This window comes from Neovison vison, chromosome 8 (genome assembly GCF_020171115.1).
Source record: "Neovison vison isolate M4711 chromosome 8, ASM_NN_V1, whole genome shotgun sequence".
In the NCBI taxonomy this organism is placed as follows: Eukaryota; Metazoa; Chordata; class Mammalia; order Carnivora; family Mustelidae; genus Neogale; species Neogale vison.
In genome coordinates, this window is record NC_058098.1 from 29047774 (window position 1) to 29071638 (window position 23865).

Below are 23865 nucleotides of genomic sequence, written 5' to 3' on the forward strand. Positions count from 1 at the left end.
ATTTCCTAGATCATTTGCTGCGTATGTTTTGCATCAATTCCTGCATATGCATGTTGTCAGTGTTCTGGCAATATACAGCCCTGACTTAACCTCTACTTCCTGTTTGTGCAGGTTTTAGGATCAGCCAGAGATGAGAGACTAGGGCATTCTAAAATCTTTCTTGAACATGTGCTCTTCCTTGCACATGCAAATGACCTCCTAGATCTCCAGGAATATATGAACGTTTCTCAGAGTCCCCCTATGAACATGTCGTTCCCACTTTTTTTCTTTACAGGTTTTGGCCAGACTCTTGTTTGCCCCAACTACTGTCACTGCCTCCAGCAACAGCAGTGTTAAACAATTGCCAATGGTTGTTTTCAACAAACACCCTCAGGATAGAGATTTTCCCACTAAGCAAGCTCTGGTGAAGCTCAATGACTATTCCTATGAATGGGGTTGTCAGGGAGCTGCCAGACAGATCAAATAGTGACAGTTGTCTGAGAATACATATTGAGAAGCTCTAGTCTTTTTCTTACAGTAACTACTAGGCACTAGTTTTCCCAGCAGCCATGGTTGCAGTGCTGCTGGTTTTCAAATCTACTACAGAGCTAGAAAGAAGGGGATGGTAGTAGGGCAAATGAAAATACTGCAAAGCTCTCTGTTATTAAGATTCATTAATTTCTCTTGAGTAAATACTCCTTGGTTTGTGCAAAACTTTTGTTAATTTCAAGTTCTGAAAAAGTTTATTTTAATAGTTTTAAGATTTTATTTATTTGACAGAAAGAGATAACAAGTAGGCAGAGAGAGAGAGAGAGAAGCAGGCTCCCTGCTGAGCAGAGAGCCGGATGAGGGGCTTGATCTCAGGACCCTGAGTTCATGACTTGAGCTGAAGGCAGAGACTTAACCCACTGAGCCACCCAGTCACCCCTATTTCAACAGTTTTTGCCTGTTTTCCTCTTGGTGTTATCAAGGAATAGATTTTCACAGGTCTTTTCCCTATAGTTCTCAAAGTTCTGTCTCTGCAACTGACATTTTTTATCTAAGTACAGGATTTTACTTTCCTATTAAATGTGATTTGGGGGCTTTGGTCCAGTATTCATCCAGTCATATAGTTAATTTTGACTGTTGAATTCCATCATGAATCAGTGAGCACCAGGTGTGAGGCAGGTACTGTAATGGATGGCTGGGGAAAAACAGGAAAGTTTAAACAATGATTCCTGCCCTCTGAGAGCTTACTGAGCAGTTGAAGAGATGAAACATAATTGTTTAAGCCTTTACATATGATACAAGGAAATAGAGATCAACGTAAATCTTAAAGATACCGCTGTCAATAGAACTCTGTGCAAGGATAGAAATATTCTGCACTGGGCACCTGGGTGGCTCAGTGGGTTAAGCCACTGCCTTCGGCTCAGGTCATGATCTCAGGGTCCTGGGATCGAGTCCCGCATCGGGCTCTCTGCTCAGCAGGGAGCCTGCTTCCTCCTCTCTCTCTCTCTCTGACTGCCTCTATGCCTACTTGTGATCTCTCTCTGTCAAATAAATAAATAAAATCTTTAAAAAAAAAAAAAAAAGAAAGAAAGAAATATTCTGCACTGATCAATGAGGTAGCCAACAGCCACATGTACCTTGGGACCTGGACACCTGAAATATAACTACAATGACTGAGGAACTGGATTTTTAATTTTATTTAATTTTAATTAATTCGAACTCAACCACACACAGCTGCCGTGTTGGACATCACAGCTCTCAGACTAATGATTTTCTTGATCAGCCTAGTGTGAGAGTAGGTGGGAAGCCTACAGCTCTTTTCCTCTGGCTCCGAGGGATGGACTGGAGCTGTGGGCTATGATGCATTCTGGCATGTAACTGTGCCTGGTGCACAGTGGATTTTGTAGTGATCCTGTTGAAACAGGCTGTGCCTGAGCCACCTAGAGGAGATAAGCTTTAGTTTCCCCTGTTGTGGGCAATCTTAAACCCCAGTCTCTAGGTCAGGCACAACCTGACAAAGGCAATGATAGCAAGGGGTTGTGAAAGAGGGTTCATGTGAGATTCCCCCATGACCCCTAGGGCTCCCCAAACCACCCCCGGGGGGGCCATCCAAGGACAAGGGTCTCCAAGCCACCCCCTAATTCAGAAGGAGATTTCCGGAAAAACCTCCCCCAGTCTAAGGCAGGAGGGGAGCTATGGACAGTACACTCCCCCAGAGGAGGAGAGAAGAAGTGCAGGCATGAGGAAGTGTGGGGGACCGCAATAGGTGGAGTGGGAGGTGGCTAGCAAATCACCTGTCTGCAATTTGAATGATAAACTCTCTCTGTAAATTTAAGGGTTATTCGGAATTGGGAGATTCAAGCCAATGTGGAATGTCTGGCCAGACGACTTGGAGCAAGGCCCCCACCTCCCTAAGCTTCAGTTTCCTCATTTCTAAAAGGAACTGACTCTTAACCCACCCCATAGGGATGCTGCGAAGTTAAGTCCGAGGTACTTTTGCAGGGCCTGCCATAATATCATATCTTACCCCAGCCCACCTTCACCCTGATGGCCCATCTCAGAAAACTAGCCTCAGTAGCACCAAGAAAGTCACTTAGATCTAACTGACCACAGTCACGGATGAGCAGGAAAGGAGTCTGAGCCTCTGCCAGGGGTCCTGGGAGGTCTGGGGCTGGAATGGAATTGCCTCTGAATGGGAAGGAAGCAACACTCAGCCTTCCGTCCTCTCTGTCCTGGGTCGTTTGGCACATTAAGGAAAGTGTCCGGCTTTCCTGACCTCCAACCTCTGCCTCTCTCATGATTCATAAATAGGAGGCACCAAGGTTTCTGGCTTGGGAGCCTGGATCACCCACCCAAAAAGCCAGAAGAACTCACAATTTCTTCTCTTCAGGCTGTGAGACCCCTTCGTTCCTCTTCATATTCCCAGATTACTTACAAGCACATCTCCCTCCTCTATGGATTCCGTCTATCTGTCCATCCCTCCCGTTCCCTATCCCTCCCACATTTTCTCCATCCTTGCTTCTCTTCTGTTCTTCCCTTGGAGTCTAGCATCCTGCATTCACAGAGGACTCCCAAGGCTAGAGGGGTGGGGGGGGGATGCAGGACATGTGTGTATGTCTCTGTCCACATGGGCACAAAATGGGCTTCATACTCAGGTGACCCATGGTAACTGTGCTCCTGCCTGGACCTGGTGCTTCACGTGGGGCGCCCAGAGGCCTCCCATTAGCAGCCCCTCTATCCCGCTATCCCTCCCTCAGGGAAGTGGAGTCACCACCGCACTTCATGGGCAGCTGGGGCCCCATATCAGTCTCTTTACCACCTCTCCCCCTCTCCTCAGGCCCCATGCCCAGCCCTGCGGTTTGGAGAGCCTAGTAAGTGCCCTATCAACATGTTAATCAAATTACTTAGGAGCTAAAATTGACGCTGTTCATTAATTATACAAGATTATGCTAATTGCGCATGCAAATGCATGCAGGGGAACAGAAGGTGTTCAGGCGCATGGTGGGCCATTAGCATAGAGGATGGGGTGCGGGTGCATTGGCATGCTAATGTATGCGCCCCGGCTATTTATAGTCCCCCAGCCCATCTGCACTGCAGCCACCTCTGCCCCAAGTAGGGATCATGGTGGGGAGGCCAGGTCCAGGCCTGGCAGGTGGCTATGGCCCTGGGGACACTCAGCATTGGCTGCTGCCCTAGGCCAAGATCAGGAAGTAGCATACACCACCCCCATCTGGGCCACTCCAACCTGGGCCTGGATTATCACACCAACCTCCTTGCTTACCATCCCTAGGTGCCCACTTCCCTGGAGGCAAGACACTTCCCAATGACACAGGCAATAAGGCACCCTCTGCTGACTCCCCATCACTCACAGTTTCCATAATCCCGCAGGATTTGATGCCAAACCCCCAGACCATGGTCCACACCCATTCTGCTCCACCTTGTCAGGTACCACAGGGAAAAGTGTGCCATGCATGCCCCCAGTCCTTGGGCGGGGCTGTTTATTCCCTTTGCAGGAAGGGCCCTTGCCTCTTCCTCCTCTTTCAGGGAAAATGCCCCTGATCTTTCAAGACCCCAGATGTCCAAGATGAAATGCGACCTGTAGGAGCCCGCCCAGCTCTACCAGGCACAGTGGCCGGGGCACTTACACTGGGCAAGTTGTGTCCACCACTCTGTGGTATTGACTGGGCTTCAGGTTTCTCTCTTTCCGGCTGGATTGTAGTTTTCCTTAAGACCTTGTTCACCTCTAGATTGCACTGCCTGACTCATATAAGGTGGTTAGTACATCTTTTTCAGTGGGCATGTTGAATCAATGAGGGAATGAATGGTCCAGCCCTCTAGAAATTCCTCTGCCCTTGAGCTGGGGTCAGGGAGCAGCAGATAGGGAGGGACAACAGGACACAGACCCTGCCTCGGGAAGACATTCTATTTCTTCAGAGGTTCATGGGCTCAAAGGCAAGCCCTTTGGAGTCAAAATGAGCAGAGGATTCCCCTAGCCCCCATTCCCCATCCCAGGCTGAAATGCCAGCTGTGGACTTAGAAATAAATATCCAGGTTTATTCTACGCTTTTCTCCCAATCTGCTTTCTCTCCCAAGGTATTCGCAGGACACTTGTTTGGAAGATGCTGCCCCAACCTGTTTAGCTGTTCACACCACTTCCTCTTTCTTGATCCATACTGTCCCATAGAGTCAGTAGCCCTGAGGCACATGTGACTCTCTCGGTTTAAATTAAAATGAAACAATGAGGCACGTGGCTGGCTCTCAATGACACATGGGACTCCTGATCTCGGGGTTGTGAGTTCAAGTCCCGCGTTGGATGTAGAGGTAACGCAAAAACAAAATCTTAAAAAAAAAAAAAAAAAAAGCAAAGTAAATAAATTAAAATGAAACCAAACTGGAAACAGTTTCTCAGTCACACTGGTCACATGTCAGGTGCTCAGTGGCTACATGTGGCCAGTGGATATCATTTTGGGAAAAGCTCCGTCGGACCGCACTTGTGATCTACGCATTCCTTCCCCACTCTGGACAGTCCTGTGGTTGTGAGCATCCTTGGGCTTCATCCTGCTCTTTCATTTACTAACAGCTTTGTCTCTGGAAGTGGGAATGTGATTCCTGCTCTAAGGGAGTCTCCCGTGGGACATCAAGAGGGCAAACGTGGTGCAAAACTGTGACATGGTATCTTAGGATGAGATTCCAAGGAGCAGAGCTGGAGATGGGGGCACTCATGAAAGGGGTTTATTGGAGGAGAGCTCTGGGAAGAAAAAGAGGGAAACAGCAGCCACAGGAGCAGCTTAGCAAGGAGACAGTCTCCGCTGGAGTCTGGCACCAGCCTGAGCCCTTGGGGAGTTCTGGCATATGAAAAGCACAGGGAGTTGGTCCCCCATGTGATGTCAGTCTGTCTTTGGCTGGGGGCTGCTGGCGAGGAGCTTACGCTTCTGGCTGAGAATAACTTGAGGGGAGTTGGGGGAGCTGTGAGCCCTTTAACAGCCAAGGCTCACAGTGTTTGGGGGATGAGTAATCCAGCAGGCATCCCCCACCATGGTGCCTGGACACCGTTTTCCACCCCCTGAGAACCCAGAGTTTGCGGGTGGACTCCCATCACTCACCTCCATGTGTTGCTTCATGGAGTATCTTCTGAGGAAAGCACAGTGCTGAAGGGCTTTCCTTATGAGGGGAGGGGTGACACCCCTGCGAAGTTACAATATACATCAGATGTTTGCACCAGAGTCACATTCAACCCAACATTTGCTTCCTTGGTAGGGATTATTCCATTGACAGGGAAGGTTCATTTCCATTTCATCTCGCGTTGTTTGTACAGGGAGGAATAAGAAGCATCTATAGGAACGATGAGGAAGGCGAAGCTACGTTCAGGACGCGGTAAGGGCAGGTGTGCGAGCGAACTGCTCTTACCTTTTGCTGAAATCATAGACGCCCGAGGCATGATGCTCAACTACCACCCTTGAATTGCCTTATTAGCTGGGTGACCACAGCTCTTCCTCTGGTCTTGTATTAAACTTTTAATAATGGAAATGTTGAACATCTAGGCCAGAAGAGAATAATGTGCCACCAGTACCCTTCACTGAATTTCAACTCGGCTTGTCTTATGCAACTGGTCTTTAATCTTGGACACCTGCTCAGACTGAGAGCAGCGGTCACAGCAGCCAGAGGCCTCCAATTAGGAGCAAGGGGTCCTGAGTCTCTTTTGCAACCTTGCTGCATTTGTGACCTTGGGGAAATGGCCACGAAATGGCTAAACATGTCCCGGTACAGCCTGCCTCTCGGGGCTCCTTTTGAACGAGGCTTGCTTGCCAGCCCCAGGGCTGGGGCAGGGTTGGACTTCAAGAGCCCCAAATAGAGGGAATTTTCCATGACTCTTGTCAGTATCCGGGGGTTCACGGAGTCCCGAGCTGGTATCCAGACTTTGGGCTTTGTGTGACTTTGTAGCCTATTCTTGCTTACCCTTGGTTTCCTTATCTGTAGAGTGGGGATGATCGCCAATCTCCACCACCTCAGGGTTATGAGAAGATTAGACAAGGTAATGCCAACGGTGAGCTCAGCAGAGTTCCAGGCTCTTACTAAGTGCTTGAGAGATTAGGCCTGGATCACTTTTTACTTCTGCATGTGTGTTGTTTTGTATTTTATTTGTAACTCATGCTTGTATTTTTAGTATTTTTCTTATAGTAATTCTAATGACCTAATGGCAGGTCCCCGGACTTCACCTCTCTCTTGCTCCCCTTCCTGTGAGGCTCAGATGAGTTGTGCCCTCTTAGAGCCTCATGGTCACCATGGGTCCGGACCTGGGCACAAGTCCTTCACTGATGCAAAGAGCATCCTAAAATGCTCACTCTCCTTGGGGATACTTAGGTCAGCCAGGGCTGTGCACTTGACCAGGGTCCTGGGATCGACCCCCACATCAGGCTCCCTGCTCACAGGGAACGTGCTTCTCCCTCTCCCCCTGCCTGTGCTCTCACTATCTCTGTCTCTCTCTCAAATAAATAAATAAAACCTTAAAAGAAAAATTTGCCAAGGTAGCTACAAAGCTAGTTAATGTCTATAGAATGATACAATTACAAACTTCAGGGCAAATTTCTCTACCAAATAGAAAGTATTTACTTCTCCCCATGAAAACCATTTGCATCATTTCATTTTCCTGCAAATTAGCACCACCTTTACAGAATCTAGACCCAATCAATACCAAATACAAGTCAAAGTTACATCCCCTTAGAGAATTAGACAAGACTTAGGTGGCTTTGGGAACATAATACTCTCGAGCAGCACTGTCCAATATAAATACGCAAGCCACAAGTGTAATTTTAAATTTTCACTAGTAGCCACATTTTAAAAACAAGAAAAGGAATTGGTAGCATTAATTGTGACAATATATTTTATTTAATTCAGTATATCTAAAATATTATTTCAACATGTAACCAATACAACAATGTTTCTCGTCAGCTATTTTATAGTCTGTGGGTTTTTTTTTTTTTTTTCTAAGTAAGTCATTGGAATTTGGTGTGTATTTTATACTCACATCTCAATTCAAACCACACTGCAAGGGCTCAATGCCACACGGGGCTAGTGGCTGACGTATTGGATAGTGTAGCTCTAGGAGGCATCAGAATCTCAAATTTAGGAGGCATCAGAATCACCTGGAAGCCTCATGAAAACACAGATGGCTGGGCCCCACTGGAAGCGTTTCAGCTGGGTCAGGGATAGGGCCTGAAATTCTGCATTTCTAGCAAGTTCCCAGGTGCTCCCATGGCTGCTGAGCCAGGAGGCACACTTTGAAAACCACTGTTCCAGGATGACTCGGAAAGGACTCCTGCTTATCCTTGTGCCTTATTTTCCTCTTGTGGGTAATTCTTCTTAACACCCCTGAGGCTGGTGCAGATTCAGGGGGTACACCGCAGTAGCAGCGGGGACCCTGGGGACTGTTGGCATTGGCTCATCCCCATCTGGCTGGGAGCAGCCTCACGGCCCATCAGTGGGCAGTGACTAAGACAGCCGCTCTACCATCGCTGGTGTTGACTGAGTGCAGCTCTGAGCTAGAAGTTCAGGGGGAAAGATTCACCTCCAACACCACCAGGGAGGGCCCAGGCCTCGTGTGGCTAATTCTTCCTCAGCACCACTGTGCACCAGGCAGAGATGTCCTGGGGCAGGTCTGCAGAGATGGAGGCACAGGCTGGACCCTGGGGCTCTTAGTGGGGGGCACTTCCTGAAGTCTAGAATGGCCAGAAAAGGCCAGTCAGACAGGGAGTGGGAACTGGTATAGACCCAGAATAAATACCACCTGTGACTTATTTCTGGAAGTGAATGATACTGGAAAGAGAAAGGATGGGAAGACCTGCTGAGGAAAGGTTGAGGGGGCTCCAGTGAGGCAGGTGGGGGGACAAGCCACCGCAGGAAAACAGCAATGAGGCCCTGGGAGGTCAGAAATAGAGGATGTCCCAGAGGCTGTCCCTGGAAGGCACCTCAGGAGATCAGCTGCTACTCTCCTGGTTCTCCTGGTGGCTGGAGATGGAGGTTAGAGATGTCACAAAGTGAGTCAGCACGCGGGCCAAAGCCCACATCTCGGACCCTATCTCAGGAACCCTTCCTCTGGACCCTGGAGGTTTGGGAGTGGGGTTGGGTGCGGTGGCCATGTGTGTGGATGTAAGGGAAGTGTGTGTCACCTTTGGGACACTCCCACGCTTGCATCATCAGTGATATCCAAGGGCTGGCATGAATGCCTCTGAGGACAGGGACTGTTCCTCTCCTGATGTCTGCCCTCCTCCTTCTAGCACCTTGTAAAGGACTGAGCCCATGAACGTGGAACTTAAGCGAAGTGGTCTGCACCACGTGTGATGGGGGTGTCTACATTTTATGTCATGTAAATGCGGGGCACACATAAAACGGTTACTGTAGACACAGGTGACACCATGAGGTGTCTCGCATGGATATTGGAAACCAGTACTGTGGCAGATTATGAGAGATTAAATGGACTGTCTGTACTGAACAGGTGTGCTGTTGGGAGCACTCGAGGTGACTGCACTTTGGGGTGACCATATGGGCATGCAGGGCATCTGCACTGGGCTGGCTACTGTTTGGGGGCATGTAAGCTGTCTGCATTGCATTGTATCCAGTAGGGGTAGTGTGGAGGGTCTATATGGTGGGTGTGCCCTGTTTGGGGTCATATAAGTTAACCGCATCTCACAATCCTTCTCTGTAGGGGTGTATAGAAGGTCTACACTACGTAAGAGTATTTGGGGGGGCTGTGGATGTAAATGTGTGCGGATGTAGCATCCCTATAAAAAGGAAAACAAAGTGGGTTCCCAGAAGCGTATTCACTCCGTGGGGGGATATGACGGGCGGTCAGGGGTCAGCATTGTGGAGGACAAGAGGCCGGGCCTGGGCGGAGGCGCATCTCAAGGAAAATGACTGGTTCTGACTCCCAGCAGGGACTGTCCTTTTGGACACCCCAGCCAGCCCTTGGGGACCTCCTCTTTGGGAATTTGCTTTTAAAACCAGTGACAAATCTTCCTCTGAATATGAAGTTCATGCTTGTGGGCTTTGGAGGCCACTTTAGGGATTTAAGCTGGATATTCAGATTTGGGGTTCAAAACTAGGGGGTGGTGGTAAAATGAGGACATGCACTGGCAGAGCTCATGGAATGGCCCAGGAGGCAAGCCACGTGCCGGGACCCCAGCACCTGCAGACGTTTGCCCTGCATGCTGCAGTTTGTAAAGGGCATCTCCCCGGATGCATGTGGGGTCCCGTGGGCACAGAGGCAGAGAGTGATAGTATTTTGAGCTCACTAAGAGCACAGATCCGGAGTATTATGCTTCATTGCCTCCCTGGTGGCTGGCAAGGCCGAGCCCCGCCCCCCTCCCCCCAGCCAACTGCAAGGACCAGAGGACCAACTGCTCATGTGCTTGTCTAAAAACCAGTCTCATCACTGCACATACTGTGCTTTTTTCCAATTACCATATGTGAAAAGAAGGTATTCCTTGTGCATCTGTCCAGTGTGTCTGACAGGTACACCGCGTGTGTGTGATGGGCATAGGCTCTGTCTGATGAGGTTATCACTGTGTGTATATTGGGGTGTACAGTACATGCATGGGAGATCTGTTGGCAGGATGTGCCGTAGCAGGGAGCCTGCTATGTGTGATTTGTGCGCAAGAGGGCTGTGTTGGGGTGTGGGGCAGGGGACGGGTGGAATCTGCTAAGAAGGAGGAAAGGCGATCTACTTGCTATTTGTGATGACTGGACGGCATTTGCCATGACTGTATTTTGGGTAATCATATACAACATAAAGTTGTATATTAATAGTTATACTCTTTCTGTGCATATACTGTATGAGATGGGCATACGCTGCACATATGGGTATAGACTCTGTGTGGGGGTAGTATACCATATGGGTACGATGACTATAGCCTCTATGTGGACTATGTATTGTGTATGCTCTGTGAAGGGTATACACAGTGCGTGATGGCTGTATTTTGTGAGTGATCATATATAAGGCATATACGGTATATAGGATGATGTATTATTACGAGTATACACTGTGTGGGAGATAGTATACTCGGGAGGAGGGGTATGCTGTGTGATGTGGGTGCACAGCACGTGTGATGCACACATAGTATGCCACATGGTGTGGGATAGTTGTTGGGAAGGGCCTCCCTGGTGTGTATCAGGCATCCTGTGCAGAGACAGCCGGTTGTGGGAATAGGGGGTGTGCGTCTGGTGTGAGCAGGCAGAGGGGAGTTGCCCTGCTGGGAAGGGGCATGCAGGCAAGCCATTAGATCTTCATCCGTTTCCAGACCTCCTACCCCAGCCCTTGAACTCTCCTACCACACCGTTTCAGGTTCTTCCTCAAGTTCTTCCTCAAGTGCAACCAGAACTGCCTAAAGAATGCAGGGAATCCCCGAGACATGCGCCGCTTCCAGGTGGGCCTGGGAGAGGGGTCCCCTTGCAAACCCAGCCCTTCCTGATGGGGTGAGTGGGGAAGGCTGTGGTCCTGCCACCCCGGGAAAGCCCCAGGGCAGCTCTCTGCCCAGCCCTGTGCTTTAGGGCCCAATGCCTGCTGGGGGTGGGGCAGTTCTATCTCAGCTTATGCTGGCTGCCAAGGGAGGCTTCATTAGAGTCCCACTTAAGGAGATGCTAATTGTGACATTTTTACATGATTAACGACCCAGCTAATTTGCATAGCGTGAAGCAGAGAGCAGCTGCCCTTAGTACATCCCCAACCTGCACACCCCTCTCAGGGAAGGGTGGGAGGGAGAGAAGGAGGCAGCCCCAGTTTCCTCCCAAGGGCGGGGGCTCCCGCTGATGGTTTCTCAGGCTGAGGCTGCACCCCCCCACTCTCACTTCCACTTGCCTAAGACACATTCCTGCCTTGGAGCCTTGGGGATACAGTGCAGGATGCAGGTATGCCCCCCAAACAGTAGCCATTCTGCCCAAGGAGCCAGCGATTTTTTCAGGACTCTGGATTTTTCTAGTTCCTGGTGATCACTTCCCCTGGGCAGCCCTAGATAGTGTGTCTGGGCTGTCACTTGACCTAGCTGCCTGTCTCCCCCCACCCCCCCTTCTATCAATTCAGCCCCTGGGGGAATCTCTTTCCCACACCCATGATTCTGAGCTCCAACCGCCAGCCACCCTGGCCAAGTTCTTCAGAATTGCCCACAATTCTGCAGGCCTTGGCAGCCTGCAGGGGGCCCCTGAGGGCCTAAGCCAGGTGGGCTTCTGCTCTCCTTGCAGGTGGTGGTATCCACGACAGTGAGTGTGGACGGACACGTGCTGGCCGTGTCCGACAACATGTTTGTGCACAACAACTCCAAGCATGGTCGCAGGGCGCGCCGGCTGGACCCCTCTGAAGGTCAGGACCCCCGGCCCTTGGGCCCAGCCAGCCCCCTGTCCCATCCTTGGTGCAGGCCCCTGACCTGTCTCTTCTCCTGCCTGGCAGCTGCCACCCCCTGTATCAAGGCCATCAGCCCCGGGGAGGGCTGGACCACAGGAGGCGCCACCGTCATTGTCATCGGTGACAATTTCTTCGACGGATTGCAGGTCGTGTTCGGGAACGTGCTCGTGTGGAGCGAGGTGGGCCACCCCCGCCAGTCTCCCTTGGGGCCTCGCGGCTGGGCCCTCCCCTCGCCCCGGGCTGGAACCCGCAGGCCTCCCCTCTCCCCTCGCAGCTCATCACGCCCCACGCCATACGGGTTCAGACGCCCCCGCGGCACATTCCCGGGGTGGTGGAGGTGACCCTGTCCTACAAGTCCAAGCAATTTTGCAAGGGAGCCCCCGGCCGTTTTGTCTACACAGGTAAGGAGTCAGGCGGGGGACAGGGGTTGGGGGCAGAGAGGCCTAGGGTTGCTGGAAGGAGCCCCACCCGGTGCCCCAGAGCCTGGGTCTCTGAGTTAGCCAGTATCTCAAGTTCGCCACTGGATCCCTTGACCTCTCCTCCTTTGCTGAGCTTCTCCGTTTCTCTCTTTGGCCTGACTCCTCAATCCCCTCCCAGGCTCGAGTCTCCACCCTGCCGGACTTTCTCCTTGCCTATGGTCTCCTCACCAGGGCACTCTTCACTCTTGACCCTCACAAATCCCCCCCCACCGGGTCTAGAATATCTCCCAGCGGCGGCACATCTGTTTCAAAAATTCTCCAAAATGGGCTCGGTGCTCCCTAATCTACCCTCAGTCTCTTGATTCCCCAAGCCACCCCAGTCTTCCCTCTGTATGGGCATAAACAGGTGAGCGGGCACTTGCGCGGGCACGCGCATGTGTGTACACATACACACACACACACACACGCACGCACACACAGGCCCTGCAGAAAGCCAGGGTGAGAAGTTAACAGAGACTGGAGTATAGAATACCCCATCCCCTCTCTGTCTGACCACCGGCCAGGACCCTCTCCACCTTCCTTCTCCTGCCCTGCCCCAGCCACCCACTTGTCCCCATCCTACTCTCCACTGATAATCTCCTAGCCCTTCCCTGCACCGCACCAGACAATCGGTAGCGATCCTAACTTACTGGTAGTTGCAGTCTAAGGGGTGTGGGTGGGGTGCCTGGAGCTGGGAACAAAGTGTGAGGTGGGTCAAGTTACAGGTGGAGGGGAGGGAAGGACCTCTAGGAGGCAGTGTGGGCTTAACGGGGCTAAGCTGAGACTGCAGTGATGAATACGGAGGTAGAGCTGGGAAAGGAAAGGCAGTCCTGAAGAAGGAATGGCAAATGCAAAGACCTGGGAATGAGTGCTTTCCCTGTCCCGGGAAACAGAAGGAAATTCACTAAATCTGGAGTTGGTTGTGAAGAAAATGGGTAGGGCTTTGAGGCTTGGTGAGTTGGTCCAGACCCGCCTGGAGAAGGAGGTCATGGGGATGCCTAGTCAGGAGTCTGCCCCCTGGCCCGCAGAGCCCTGGATGTGGGCCACAGTCCCTTCCCCGGGCCCCACACACACTTCTAACGACGAGATACTGCTGGGAGCCCACCTAATTGGTGATAAATGGAGACTGTTGGAGTTTTTAACTTTTGTAATTAATATGTTACTCCTGATCATGCAGACAGAAAGCTCTCCCTCCAGTCCTACCCCTAGGAGTATAGAAACTAATACGTCTATATGGTTGCCCTTTTTTCGAACCACAGATGGGATGGTATAGTGCTTGTGTGTTAATGCCAAGCACCTGGCACAGGGCCCGGCTCAGTAAATATCTGTTGAATCAACGAGCAAAGAAAGGAACAGAGAACACTCAGCGAACCGAATCTCACTGACCCGTGTGTGCCGAGAGTTTTGGGCTGGGCTGGTTGAAGGGGGTCTGTAGCGAGGCTCCCAGATGGGTTGCTGGTGGGCTTGGCCCTGCAGCAGGCGCTGGGAGGGGGTCTTCCAAACGCCGCCCTTTTCCCCAGCCCTGAATGAGCCCACCATTGACTATGGATTCCAGAGGCTACAGAAAGCCATCCCCAGACACCCTGGAGATCCCGAGAGGCTGCCCAAGGTACTCAGAGGCGGCGTGGGGACAGGGATGAGGGTGACCTGTGGCCCCCAGGGTGGGGGGTCGGCGGGGGTGAAGGGGCAGAGGGGACCCCGGCCCCCTCGGCCGCCCCGCGGGGCTGGCCCTCCGTCCTGCTGTCTCCTCCCCCGCCCCCAGGAAGTGCTGTTGAAGCGGGCGGCCGACTTGGCGGAGGCCCTGTACGGAGTGCCCAGCAGCAACCAGGTATGGCGCCTCCGCCTGCCTTCTTGCGCCGCCAGGCCGGGGACTGTCCCCCGCCCGGCGTCTGCGGCTGCCCCGGCCGTGCCCCGCTCTTGTCTTCGCAGGAGCTCCTCCTGAAGCGCGCGGCCGACGTGGCCGAGGCTCTGTACAGCGCCCCACGCGCGCCTGCGCCGCTCGGACCCCTGGCCCCGAGCCACCCGCACCCCGCCGTCGTGGGCATCAACGCCTTTAGCAGCCCGCTGGCCATCGCCGTCGGGGACGCCACGCCGGGCCCGGAGCCGGGTGCGTCCCGCTGCCCCAGCGCGCAGCTCCCCACCCCGCTCCCGCCCTTGCTACGCGCCTGACCACCCTCTCCCGCAGGCTACGCGCGCAGCTGTGGCAGCGCGTCCCCGCGCGGGTTCGCGCCCAGCCCCGGCTCGCAGCAGAGCAGCTACGGCAGCGGCCTCGGCGCGGGCCTCGGCGGCTACGGGACACCGGGCGTGGCCGGCCTAGGCGTGCCCGGGTCCCCTAGCTTCCTCAATGGCTCCACGGCCACCTCGCCCTTCGCCAGTGAGTGTCCCCGGCCCGGAGAGCTGCATGGGGCTCGGTCCTGCCCCCTCCCAGCCCAGGGCGGGTGGGGGGCTTCCGGAGACTCTCTCACCACGGTCGTGTGACTCGTCTCTGCTGTTGGAGGCCTGTCCCTCAAGCCCACCCTTCGGCAGGATCCCGGACCCTGGGGCCGGGGCACTTCTCGCACCTTTAGTCTCTTTGCCGATTTCAGCTGCACACCTAGTTTCAGTTTCTAGCCCTCCTCTCCTCCTGAAAGGGGCCTTAACGGGGTGCCGGGGTATCCGGATGAAACCTGGCGGACCGCCACCTTTCCTTCTTACGCCAGGACTTTGGGGGAAGGCTGGCGCCCCCTGCCGGAGGCTCTAGGGAACTAATGGCTCAGACCAAATGGGTTTCTACCTGTCTGGGGGGACTGGTGGGAAGATGTGGCTCCCTGCAGTCAGCTAGGAAAGAGCAAAGGAAGTCCGTGTGGTCGGACAGCTGGATTCAGGATTTTAAAGCCTAAGTCAGGAGCTGTCATTTAGCAAGTTACTTTATTTCTTTCAGCTTCAGTTTCTTGTCTGTAAAATTAGATCAGTGTCCCCCTGCCTAGGGTTGTTCTCAGATCTGAATGTGCCACTGTGCGTGAAATGCCCAGACTTAGAAAGGGTGCATGATTTCACATCCTGGGTACTGCTCTTCCTGGCTGTGGGTTTGAGCCTGACTCTCTCCTGGTGGCCTGGGCTCAGCTGGGACCCAAAACCCCATATGCCCATGTTTACACAGGCCATGAACCTCTGCTGTCTCTACCTAAACCCCTGTGTCTCCTGGCTCTCTGCTCAGGCCAGACTCCTCTTCTTCCACTTCCTTCAGATTGCAACAGCATTCTTAAAGACTCTGGGTGCCCCTTGAATTATAAACTGGTGGGGTCTGGACTACCGACCCCTCGCTTCCATCACACACACAGTGCAGTCAGAAGTGGGGAACCTACTGCCCTGGGGGGCAGAAACCACCCCATCTGGGATCTCCCTGCTCAGCCAGAGAATCAAGAATTCTAGAGTGGCTTGAGCCCTGCTTCCAGCATCATTTGGGAACACCCTGCACTTGCCTAAGTGTCAGTCCCATCTCATAACCAGGTCTTACCCACGTCCCCATCCATTCCCTGTGTTCTTCTCATTGAGTTGGCCAGGAGATGCCTGAAATGACATTTGTCTACTTGGGCCTCCTTTTGGTTTTCTGCTTTGGCCACCAGCAACTCCCAGTTGGACCCACAAATCCCAGTACTACCCAAGCTACAATATGTGGCTGTGAGCTCCCAGCTTTGAAAGATACAGTACATTTTCTGACATTCATCTCCAGCCCTCCTCGGAGCTCCGTGGACCTCATCCATTAGTCGTGAGCACTGTCTTTGGGAGTGGGTGCTCCATGAGGCTGAGAACATCTATTTGGAACAGGGGTAGCTGTTGAAGGCATCACTTTATCCAAGGGGAATTGGGGGTGGTGTGCTCTGATGCCAAAGGCAGCCTTCTCAAGGCATTGGTTTCTTTCAGAAATCCCCCACCTCATGCCAGCTGCTTGGACAGCACTCAAATCACAGCCTTATTTGTATTCAGAAGAGAGAAACAGGGAAAAGGGTTTCGATGAGAATGTAGAAAGGAGGATCCAGAGGGGCCCAAAGCCCTAGGAGAGGAGGCCGCAGGAAGGAAGGGCAGCCAGAGCCTGGTTGCAGGAGGCTCCCTGGCTATTCTCAGAGGAGCGGTGAACAGCTCTAGGTGCCCAGAAGGTCTCAAATAGGAAGATGCAAGGATGTGGATCTCTGTGTTTTTGCTTAAACTTGACTGGCTGGAGGAGGGAGATACAGGAGGCCTCCAGGCCCTGGTTAGGGATGACAAAGACCTGTGTTAAGCTGGCAGAGAACAAAGTGCCCAGTGCAGGTGTGTGGGGAAGGTTGGTAAGGGAAACATATGTGTGGAGGAAGTTAGGGTACTTGTGTGAGTTAAGATCCTGGGCAACAACGCCATATAACAGGAAGCTGTGCATACCCCCCAAACATCCCTGATCCCTTGCCCCAGCTCTGCTATGAACCCTGATATTTGACTCTAACATTGTTACCCCAAAGCCCAGAATGTTCCTTAGCATCTTGGAATCCCAGCTGCTTTCAGCAGAAACCCTGACCTGTTCTATTCCATCTATTCCACGTCGTTCACTTTTCAGGGCACCTCCCAATATTTGGTTTTGTTGCGTGTTCATTTGCTTTGATTTTAACCTAGTCTGGCCCTGGCATTTGCAGCCCCAAGAAAGGGTCTTTAGAACCCCCCCTGAAGGCAATTACCAGCCCAGGACCCCAGGGCCTCCTAGTCTGCCTCTATACCCTGCCCAATACTGGTCTCTGCAGGAGCCCCCTAGTGAGGTCTGAGCCTGGTGCCTGGGTCAGCAGCCCCCCTGGGGCCCAGTGCCCAAGCCAGAGCTCCAACCGAGCTGCTCACTCTGGTGCTGTCTCCCTGTTGTGTCTCCCATCGCCTTCCCTGCTGCGCCTGCCCCTCCCTGCCCCGCCCCGGAGTCATGCCCTCTAGCCCCCCGCTGGCCGCTGCCTCCTCCATGTCCCTCTCGGCCGCTGCCCCCACCACCAGCGTCTTCTCCTTCTCGCCTGTCAACATGATCTCCGCTGTCAAACAGAGGAGCGCCTTCGCCCCCGTGCTGCGCCCACCCAGCTCCCCACCCCAGGCCTGCCCGAGAGCCCACGGAGAGGGACTTCCAGGTGGGTGACCTGTGCTGCCCTGCTATGGCCCGGTGGAGCAGCTAGGCTTCAGGGGCTCACTCCATTCACATGTCACCAGAGCCTCAGGCTGGTTGGCCAGGTGTCTCTGGAGGATGTAGAGCAGGGAGCTCTGCGGGGGTCCTGGGGTGTCCATCTGGATCCTACCTACCTGGTCCCCATCGCTTTGGGTGGTCACCACTCCGGAGACTGTCCATTGGCCCCTTGACCAAGAAGACTGGAATCCTGTTGGAGAAGGGCTGGAAAGCACTCCAAGGCCCCATCCCCACCTGGTTGAGCCCAGAGCAAAGATCTTCCACTCAGAGTTGGAGAAACCCCACACAGGCTGCAGGCCTTTGACCTGGGCCTCCCAGCATGTGTGGGAAGGTAGTATGCACCCTTGCGGGGGTCTGGATCACTTAGCGGGTGGAAGGGGACTGACTTTAGATGAGGTGTAGCCCAGCTCCCACTTCCCCACTTACAGGTATAGAACTGAGACGATGTTACCCCAACCACATGCCGTTAGTGAAATGGTGGTCATTTGTCAGTTATTGATCTCCTTCAAGTCCACATCCAACTTAGCAAAGCCTGGGCCCTATACCAGGGGTACAGATTGAGTCAGGGAGTCACCTGCCCTCGAATAAGATGACTCTTAGGGTGGGTTTTTTAGGTGATTTCAAAGGACGCATAGTCTTTTGGTCTTTGCATTTGTTTGGGTTTTTGTTTTTTGTTGTTTTTTTTTTACCTTGTTTCCAAGTTTTGGATAATTATTCTTAACCTGAGTGTGTCTGGAGCTTCAAATATGAGTTTTGGGGAGCAGGGGGGCCACTGATGTCTCCCACCAGCAGAGAGAACCGGTGCGGGGCAGAGGTTTTGGCAGGGGAGGGGAGGATGGAAGTGATGAATTTTGTGGATGTTTGGGAGGGAGACACACCCCTGCTGCATGAGGGGGGTCCATTCTCCAAGATGCTGACCTTTTTTCTGACTTGGTACTCTGTTTCCTCTCCCTGCGGAGGAAGCAGGGCTGGAAAGTGGAGCCCAGAGTCACCTCTTTCCAGTGAGGGAGTTAGGTAGGCAAGGGCCTGGGGCTGCACCTAAGAGGTCCGAGGGGTTCGCCTCACCTAACTGTCTGCCAGGAACAGGAACAGCCCAGCACCTGCCAGGCTCTCTGTAGCTCTGCGTGCTGTCTCCCGCCCAGAGGCACACAGGCAGAGAAGGTCCCCATGCTGCACAGAGCTTATGGTTCCTGTCTTTGCTTACCACAGACCAGCCTTTTGAGGATTCCGACAAGTTCCACTCTTCAGCCCGGGGGCTTCAGGGCCTGGCATACTCCTAATCATGGTAGGTCTCCAGCTGGGCCTTGCTTCCTCCCCTGGCCCTGTGGAGACTCTGCAGAAGACGTTACCCAGGGTGGGGCCCTGGGGTCCAATTCTCTCTCTCCAGGGCCTGTCTAGACAGCTGTCAGGGCCACACAGCCAGCTCCCCCTCCCCACCCCAGTGGCCCAAGCTGAACAGGCAGAGAGAAGGGGTTTCCTGTCCCCTTACAGCCAGCCTTTTTCCAGAACCTGCTTGTCTCCCTCTCCCCACCAGGTCTGCCAGTGTTGCCCCCACTGAACCCGGACTGGAGGTCCCTCTGGGATACACACTCACGTCCTGGATGGCAGCACAGACAGACGCTGAGCCAGGGCTTCGGGCGGACATCCACCCAGAGGCCTGAACAGGCCACCCTGTGCTTGAGGCCTCCAGTCCCACAGGCTTCTCTCACCTCCCTTCCTCGGGGCTGGTCAGAAGCCTTAGCACTGTGCTGATGCTCTCAGCAGGAGAGCATCCCAGGGGGGTCCCGGGATGCTGGGTTTTCCTCACGGGTCAGTTCCTCTGGAAGAGATGGACCTTGTGCAGTCCGGACCATCAGGCGACAGGAGCAGGGGATGGGGACCATGGAGAAGAGGACAGCTCAGGGAGAAGTGGCCTGGGGAGGTCCTGTTTGTGTCTGACCCATCTCAGCTGGCCCAGCATCCCGACCTTGCTCCAGGGCAAGAGGTGGTGCCCAGCAGCCTCCCAAGGCCTGCCCAGGCTCCCATGGAGCTTCCAATGGCTGCTCGATCCCTGTGGCTGCCCCCTCCAAGGCCCGCACACTCATGCTTGCCACATATGAATCCCACCAGCGGCTTTGGGCGTGGAGTGTGCAGAAGAGGGAGTGCCAAGCCCCCTAACTGGTGGGTCTTCCTCCCAACGGCTATCTCATGGACTCTGGCCCCACTCACACATGACTCTGGCTGGCCCCATAGTACCATGGAATTGGCCTAGCTGCCACTGGCCTCACATTCTGCTCTGCTGAGGTTGGAGAAAACAGAACAATAAATACAGCTGCAGGTGGCCACTTGGCCTCTCTGGCCTGCTTCCTTGGCGTGGGTCTTCTTTTCTCAGTGGTTCTGCTGTTCTCCTGGGGCCCCTCCCAGCCATGCCCCTGGGTGGCCTTCTCACATGCTGGGCTTTTTCAACAGCCCCAGAGTTCAGCTGAGCAAGGATTACTTGCCCCACATCTGCTCGCAAGGACCATTGCGGGTGGTGGGCAGGCTAGCAGGCCTGGGGTCCCAGGACGTGGGCTCCACCCCAGGAGCTTAGACTGGGAGCATAGTCTGGCCACAGAGGACTCCATCCCCCAGCTGCTGTCTGGCCAGGCCAAGGCAGGGGTTGTCAGAGGACTGCCCAGGAACAAGAACGGCACAAACAAAGCGCCACTCGGTTACACAGAGGCTCAGAAAAGAATCCACTCTGAACGAAGGTCATGGGGCCAAGGTAGGTCAAGGTAGGCTTTTGGCCCTAAGGTTGCCTGTTTGAGCAGATCTCTACCACCTCTGCCCCCAGGCCTAGGCACCTTTGTATCTCCTGTCTCAGAGTTTGGGAGGAAAGGTAGTAAAGAAGTAGTAAAGTAAATAGGCTCATTTACCCCATCCCCCTTCTGGAATGAATTCCTGCCGTCCCCTGAGATGTATCTCCCAGATCTAAAAGGTCTGGCTGGCTGACTCTGGAAGCCACTCTTTTGACCCACTGTCCAGGGAGCCTAGCATCCAGCTCCAGGCCTCAGGCTTTACTCTCTTCCTGGTGGTCCTCTTTGGCTCTGGCCTCCAGAAGCTCCATAGCCCATGACCATATGCCCCCGGGTCCTCTGGACAAAATACACTTGCCAAGGCAGATGGACTGCTCGTGCCCTTCAGAGGCCTCCACTGCCTTCTCTTGTGTTCTTGGTCAATACCTGGGGATTCAGCTCACTGGGGGCCCATGACCAGGAGAGGCTTCCATTCATCTCCGTGCTCCCCTAGCCTCCCCCTCTGTTCTTGCTTCTAATCCATGTTGCAGAGTCCCAGAGCCCGCCAGCCCACACCCTGCTCCACACAGGCTCCAAGCGATTCCTATGGCCCAGGTCCCGCCCAGGCTGAACACCCAAAGAGCTATAATGTGTCCTGGATGCAGGGGGTAGCTGGGTTGTGGTCACACTCTGGTCCCCCCTGGGGTGGGTCAGGTGCACAGTTGATAGAAATAGGATGTGAGATCTGTCTTCAAAGATCTCAAAACTGTCCTCAGGCCACCATCCAACTCAACACTGCCCACCCCCTCGTGCGCAGAAGGCAGGACTAAATCAGTGACTAAATGCTGGCTTTGGATGGAACTGTGTCCTCCCAAAATTCATACACTAAGCCCTAACCCCTCCCTGCATGTGGTGTTTTTGGACCTAGGACCTCTAAGGAGACGATTAAGGTTAAATAAGGTTTAGTTTAGTCTGACAGAACTAGTGTCCTTGTATGAAGAGGAGGAGACTCCAGAACCTTCTCTCCACTGTGAGGGTACAGTGAGGAGTCCATCTATGGGCCAGAAAGAGCGTCACTACCTGGAACTGAATCACTGACCCCTTGATCTGAGACTTCTAACTTCCAGAACAATAAGAAAATATGTTTCTGCTGTTCAAGCCATTCAGTCTCTGGTATTTTGTTATGGTGGCCCAGGCTGACAAATACAGTGTTCTTTCCCACGTGTCTCAGTTTGGGTTCCCCTAGAAGCAGAACCTGAGACAAGTTCCCTGCTGGAAAACTCTGGGAGACAGTATAGGGCACACTTTAGAGCTTCCCCACCGAGTGGCAGAGAATCTGGGGTATTGATCTTCCAGCCCTCTGCCGTTGTCTGAGGACTAATCCCAGGAGCTGCTGACTCTGGCACTCCACTCTGGCAGAGGGCACTCTCAGCCCTCCCACCTGCAGAGAAAAGCCACCAATTAGGGTTTTGTTCTAGAATGTTGTGAGCAAGTACCAGAACCAAACTGTCCAAAGGGATATGGGCAAGGTGCCAAGAGCCTCTACTTCAAGCCCTTTAGAGAGAGCATCTTTCCAGAAAGTCCTCTGCCTTCCTTCCCCCATATATTTTCCAGCAGAAGCAGGCTGCTGTGTTCTGCATCCTCCCCTGGGGACCTGGTAGCCCTGGACCTGGCAGCCGTTGGGGCTGCATTTAACTCAGACAGGACCCACTGTGGATAGGCTCCACTGATTCAAGCAAAGGTAGACACCAGCTTGGACAAGCCATCCAGCTGAGTATTCTGCAGAATGCCCTTCTCCCCCACTGCCAACCCATATGAGTGGGGTCCCTCTTCTTGCCCCAAAAAAACTCCCAGAAAAATGGGAAGGGCCATGCATCAGGGGAAAGATGGTCTTTTCAACAAATGATATTGAGTCTATCGCATATTTATATGAAAAATTAAACTGGACCTCTACTTCACACCATATACAAAAATTAATTATAATGGGTTGTGGATCCCAATATAAAAGCTAAAACAATAAATTTCACGCCTTTCAAGATGGACTAGGAGGCTTTTGCCAAAGTAACCTCCAAGGTCTGTTTTCCCACTGCATGATCAATTTTATTTTTTTTTAAGATTTTATTTATTTCATAGACAGAGATCACAAGTAGGCAGAGAGGCAGGCTTGGCGGGGGGGGGGGGAGCAGGCTCCCTGCTGAGCAGAGAGCCCGATGCGATGCAGGGCTCCATTCCAGGACCCTGGGATCATGACCTGAGCCGAAGGCAGAGGCTTTTACCCACTGAGCCACCCAGGCACCCCTGCATGATCAATTTTAGAATGAGGCAAGTATTAAACATGTTTGAGGTGGTTTGAATGGACCGTCGGAATATCCTTTCTCTTTCCTAGGATGACTTCTCTAAATGGGAAAAAGTTCATGCGTCATAGGTTCTTTCCCCCCAGAAGAGACAGGCTCTTCACAATGATTCACCAAAGCTCCTAGCTCCTGAGCCTAGGGTGGTCGCCTCCTGCCTTCCTACCCACACCTATACCCTTGAGCTTCCTTCCTGTGCCACCGCTCAGTGGCAGAAACAAGACCCATCGGAGGATGGAAGGAAATGAGCCACCTCCTTGAAGCTTGAAGTCTGATGTTCACAAGAAGACCCCCAACATGAGGGTCCTAATGGGTGTGCAGTAATGACTATCCCTGTGGACTCATCTTCCTGTTACCTCCTGAACCTTCATCTCTTCACACTCATTGTGAGATTTATTTTATTTTTTTAAGATTTTATTTATTTATTTGACAGAGATTACAAGTAGGCAGAGAAGTAGGCAGAGAGAGAGGAAGGGAAGCAGGCCCCCTGCTGAGCAGAGAGCCCGATGTGGGACTCGATCTCAGAACCCTGAGATCATGACCTGGGCTGAAGGCAGCGGCTTAACCCACTGAGCCACCCAGGCACCCTCATTGTGAGATTTAAAGAAAATTGTTTTTATTTAACTAATCTCTACACCCAATGTGGGGCTTGAACTCATGACCCCAAGATCAAGGATCGCATGCCCTTCTGGCTGAGTCAGCCAGGTGCCCCTCATTAGGAGATTTTTACCAGAATTTCTTAACTGAATGTAGTGTAAGTTGTCAAACTTTTCTTTATGGTTAGTGCTTCCTGTATCCTTTTAAGAAATCTTTACCTACCTACAAATTAAGATATTTTTGAGTATGGTATGAGCTAGGAGTGAAGTTTATTTTTGTCTGGATAGTCACTTGGCTCAAGTCCGTTTATCGAAATGACCAACTTTTACCTCCTGCTCTGCAATTGGCACCTTTATCATGAATCAAGCCCCCATTTGTATATGGGTCTGTTCTGGATTCTCTGTTCTCATCCATTGGTCTTTTTTTTTTTTTTTTTAATCTTTACACCACTACCACACTATCTTAAGTACTTAACTACTTGAGATTTGTAGTAAGTTTTGAAATCTAGTATGGCAAGTTGTCCTATTTAGTTCTTCATGATTATCTTGGCTACACTTGGTCCTTTGAATTTCCATATAAATGTGATAATCAGTTTACTAACTTCTATTTTTCAAAACCTATTGAATTTTCCTTGGCATTGCATCTGTAAATTTATAGGTCAGTTAATGGAGAATTGACACCTTTA

The 23865-nt window shown here is 52.5% G+C and overlaps 1 protein-coding gene across 3 annotated transcripts in view; it reads left to right on the forward strand.

Moving 5' to 3' along the window:
• Positions 1 to 19809, forward strand: part of EBF4 (EBF family member 4) — a 57667-nt gene extending 37858 nt beyond the window's left edge. For 2 of the 3 annotated variants that reach the window (XM_044263335.1, XM_044263334.1), the window contains 10 exons: positions 10805 to 10886; positions 11698 to 12036; positions 12132 to 12258; positions 13836 to 13924; positions 14078 to 14143; positions 14245 to 14422; positions 14501 to 14689; positions 17229 to 17426; positions 18689 to 18764; positions 19014 to 19809. In XM_044263335.1, coding sequence (XP_044119270.1) covers positions 10805 to 10886; positions 11698 to 12036; positions 12132 to 12258; positions 13836 to 13924; positions 14078 to 14143; positions 14245 to 14422; positions 14501 to 14689; positions 17229 to 17426; positions 18689 to 18759 — 1339 coding nt within the window. In that variant the 3' untranslated portion in view covers positions 18760 to 18764; positions 19014 to 19809. The remainder of the gene's footprint in view (positions 1 to 10804; positions 10887 to 11697; positions 12037 to 12131; positions 12259 to 13835; positions 13925 to 14077; positions 14144 to 14244; positions 14423 to 14500; positions 14690 to 17228; positions 17427 to 18688; positions 18765 to 19013) is intronic. The other variant, XM_044263336.1, reaches the window with a different exon arrangement.
• Positions 19810 to 23865: the final 4056 nt, after the last annotated feature.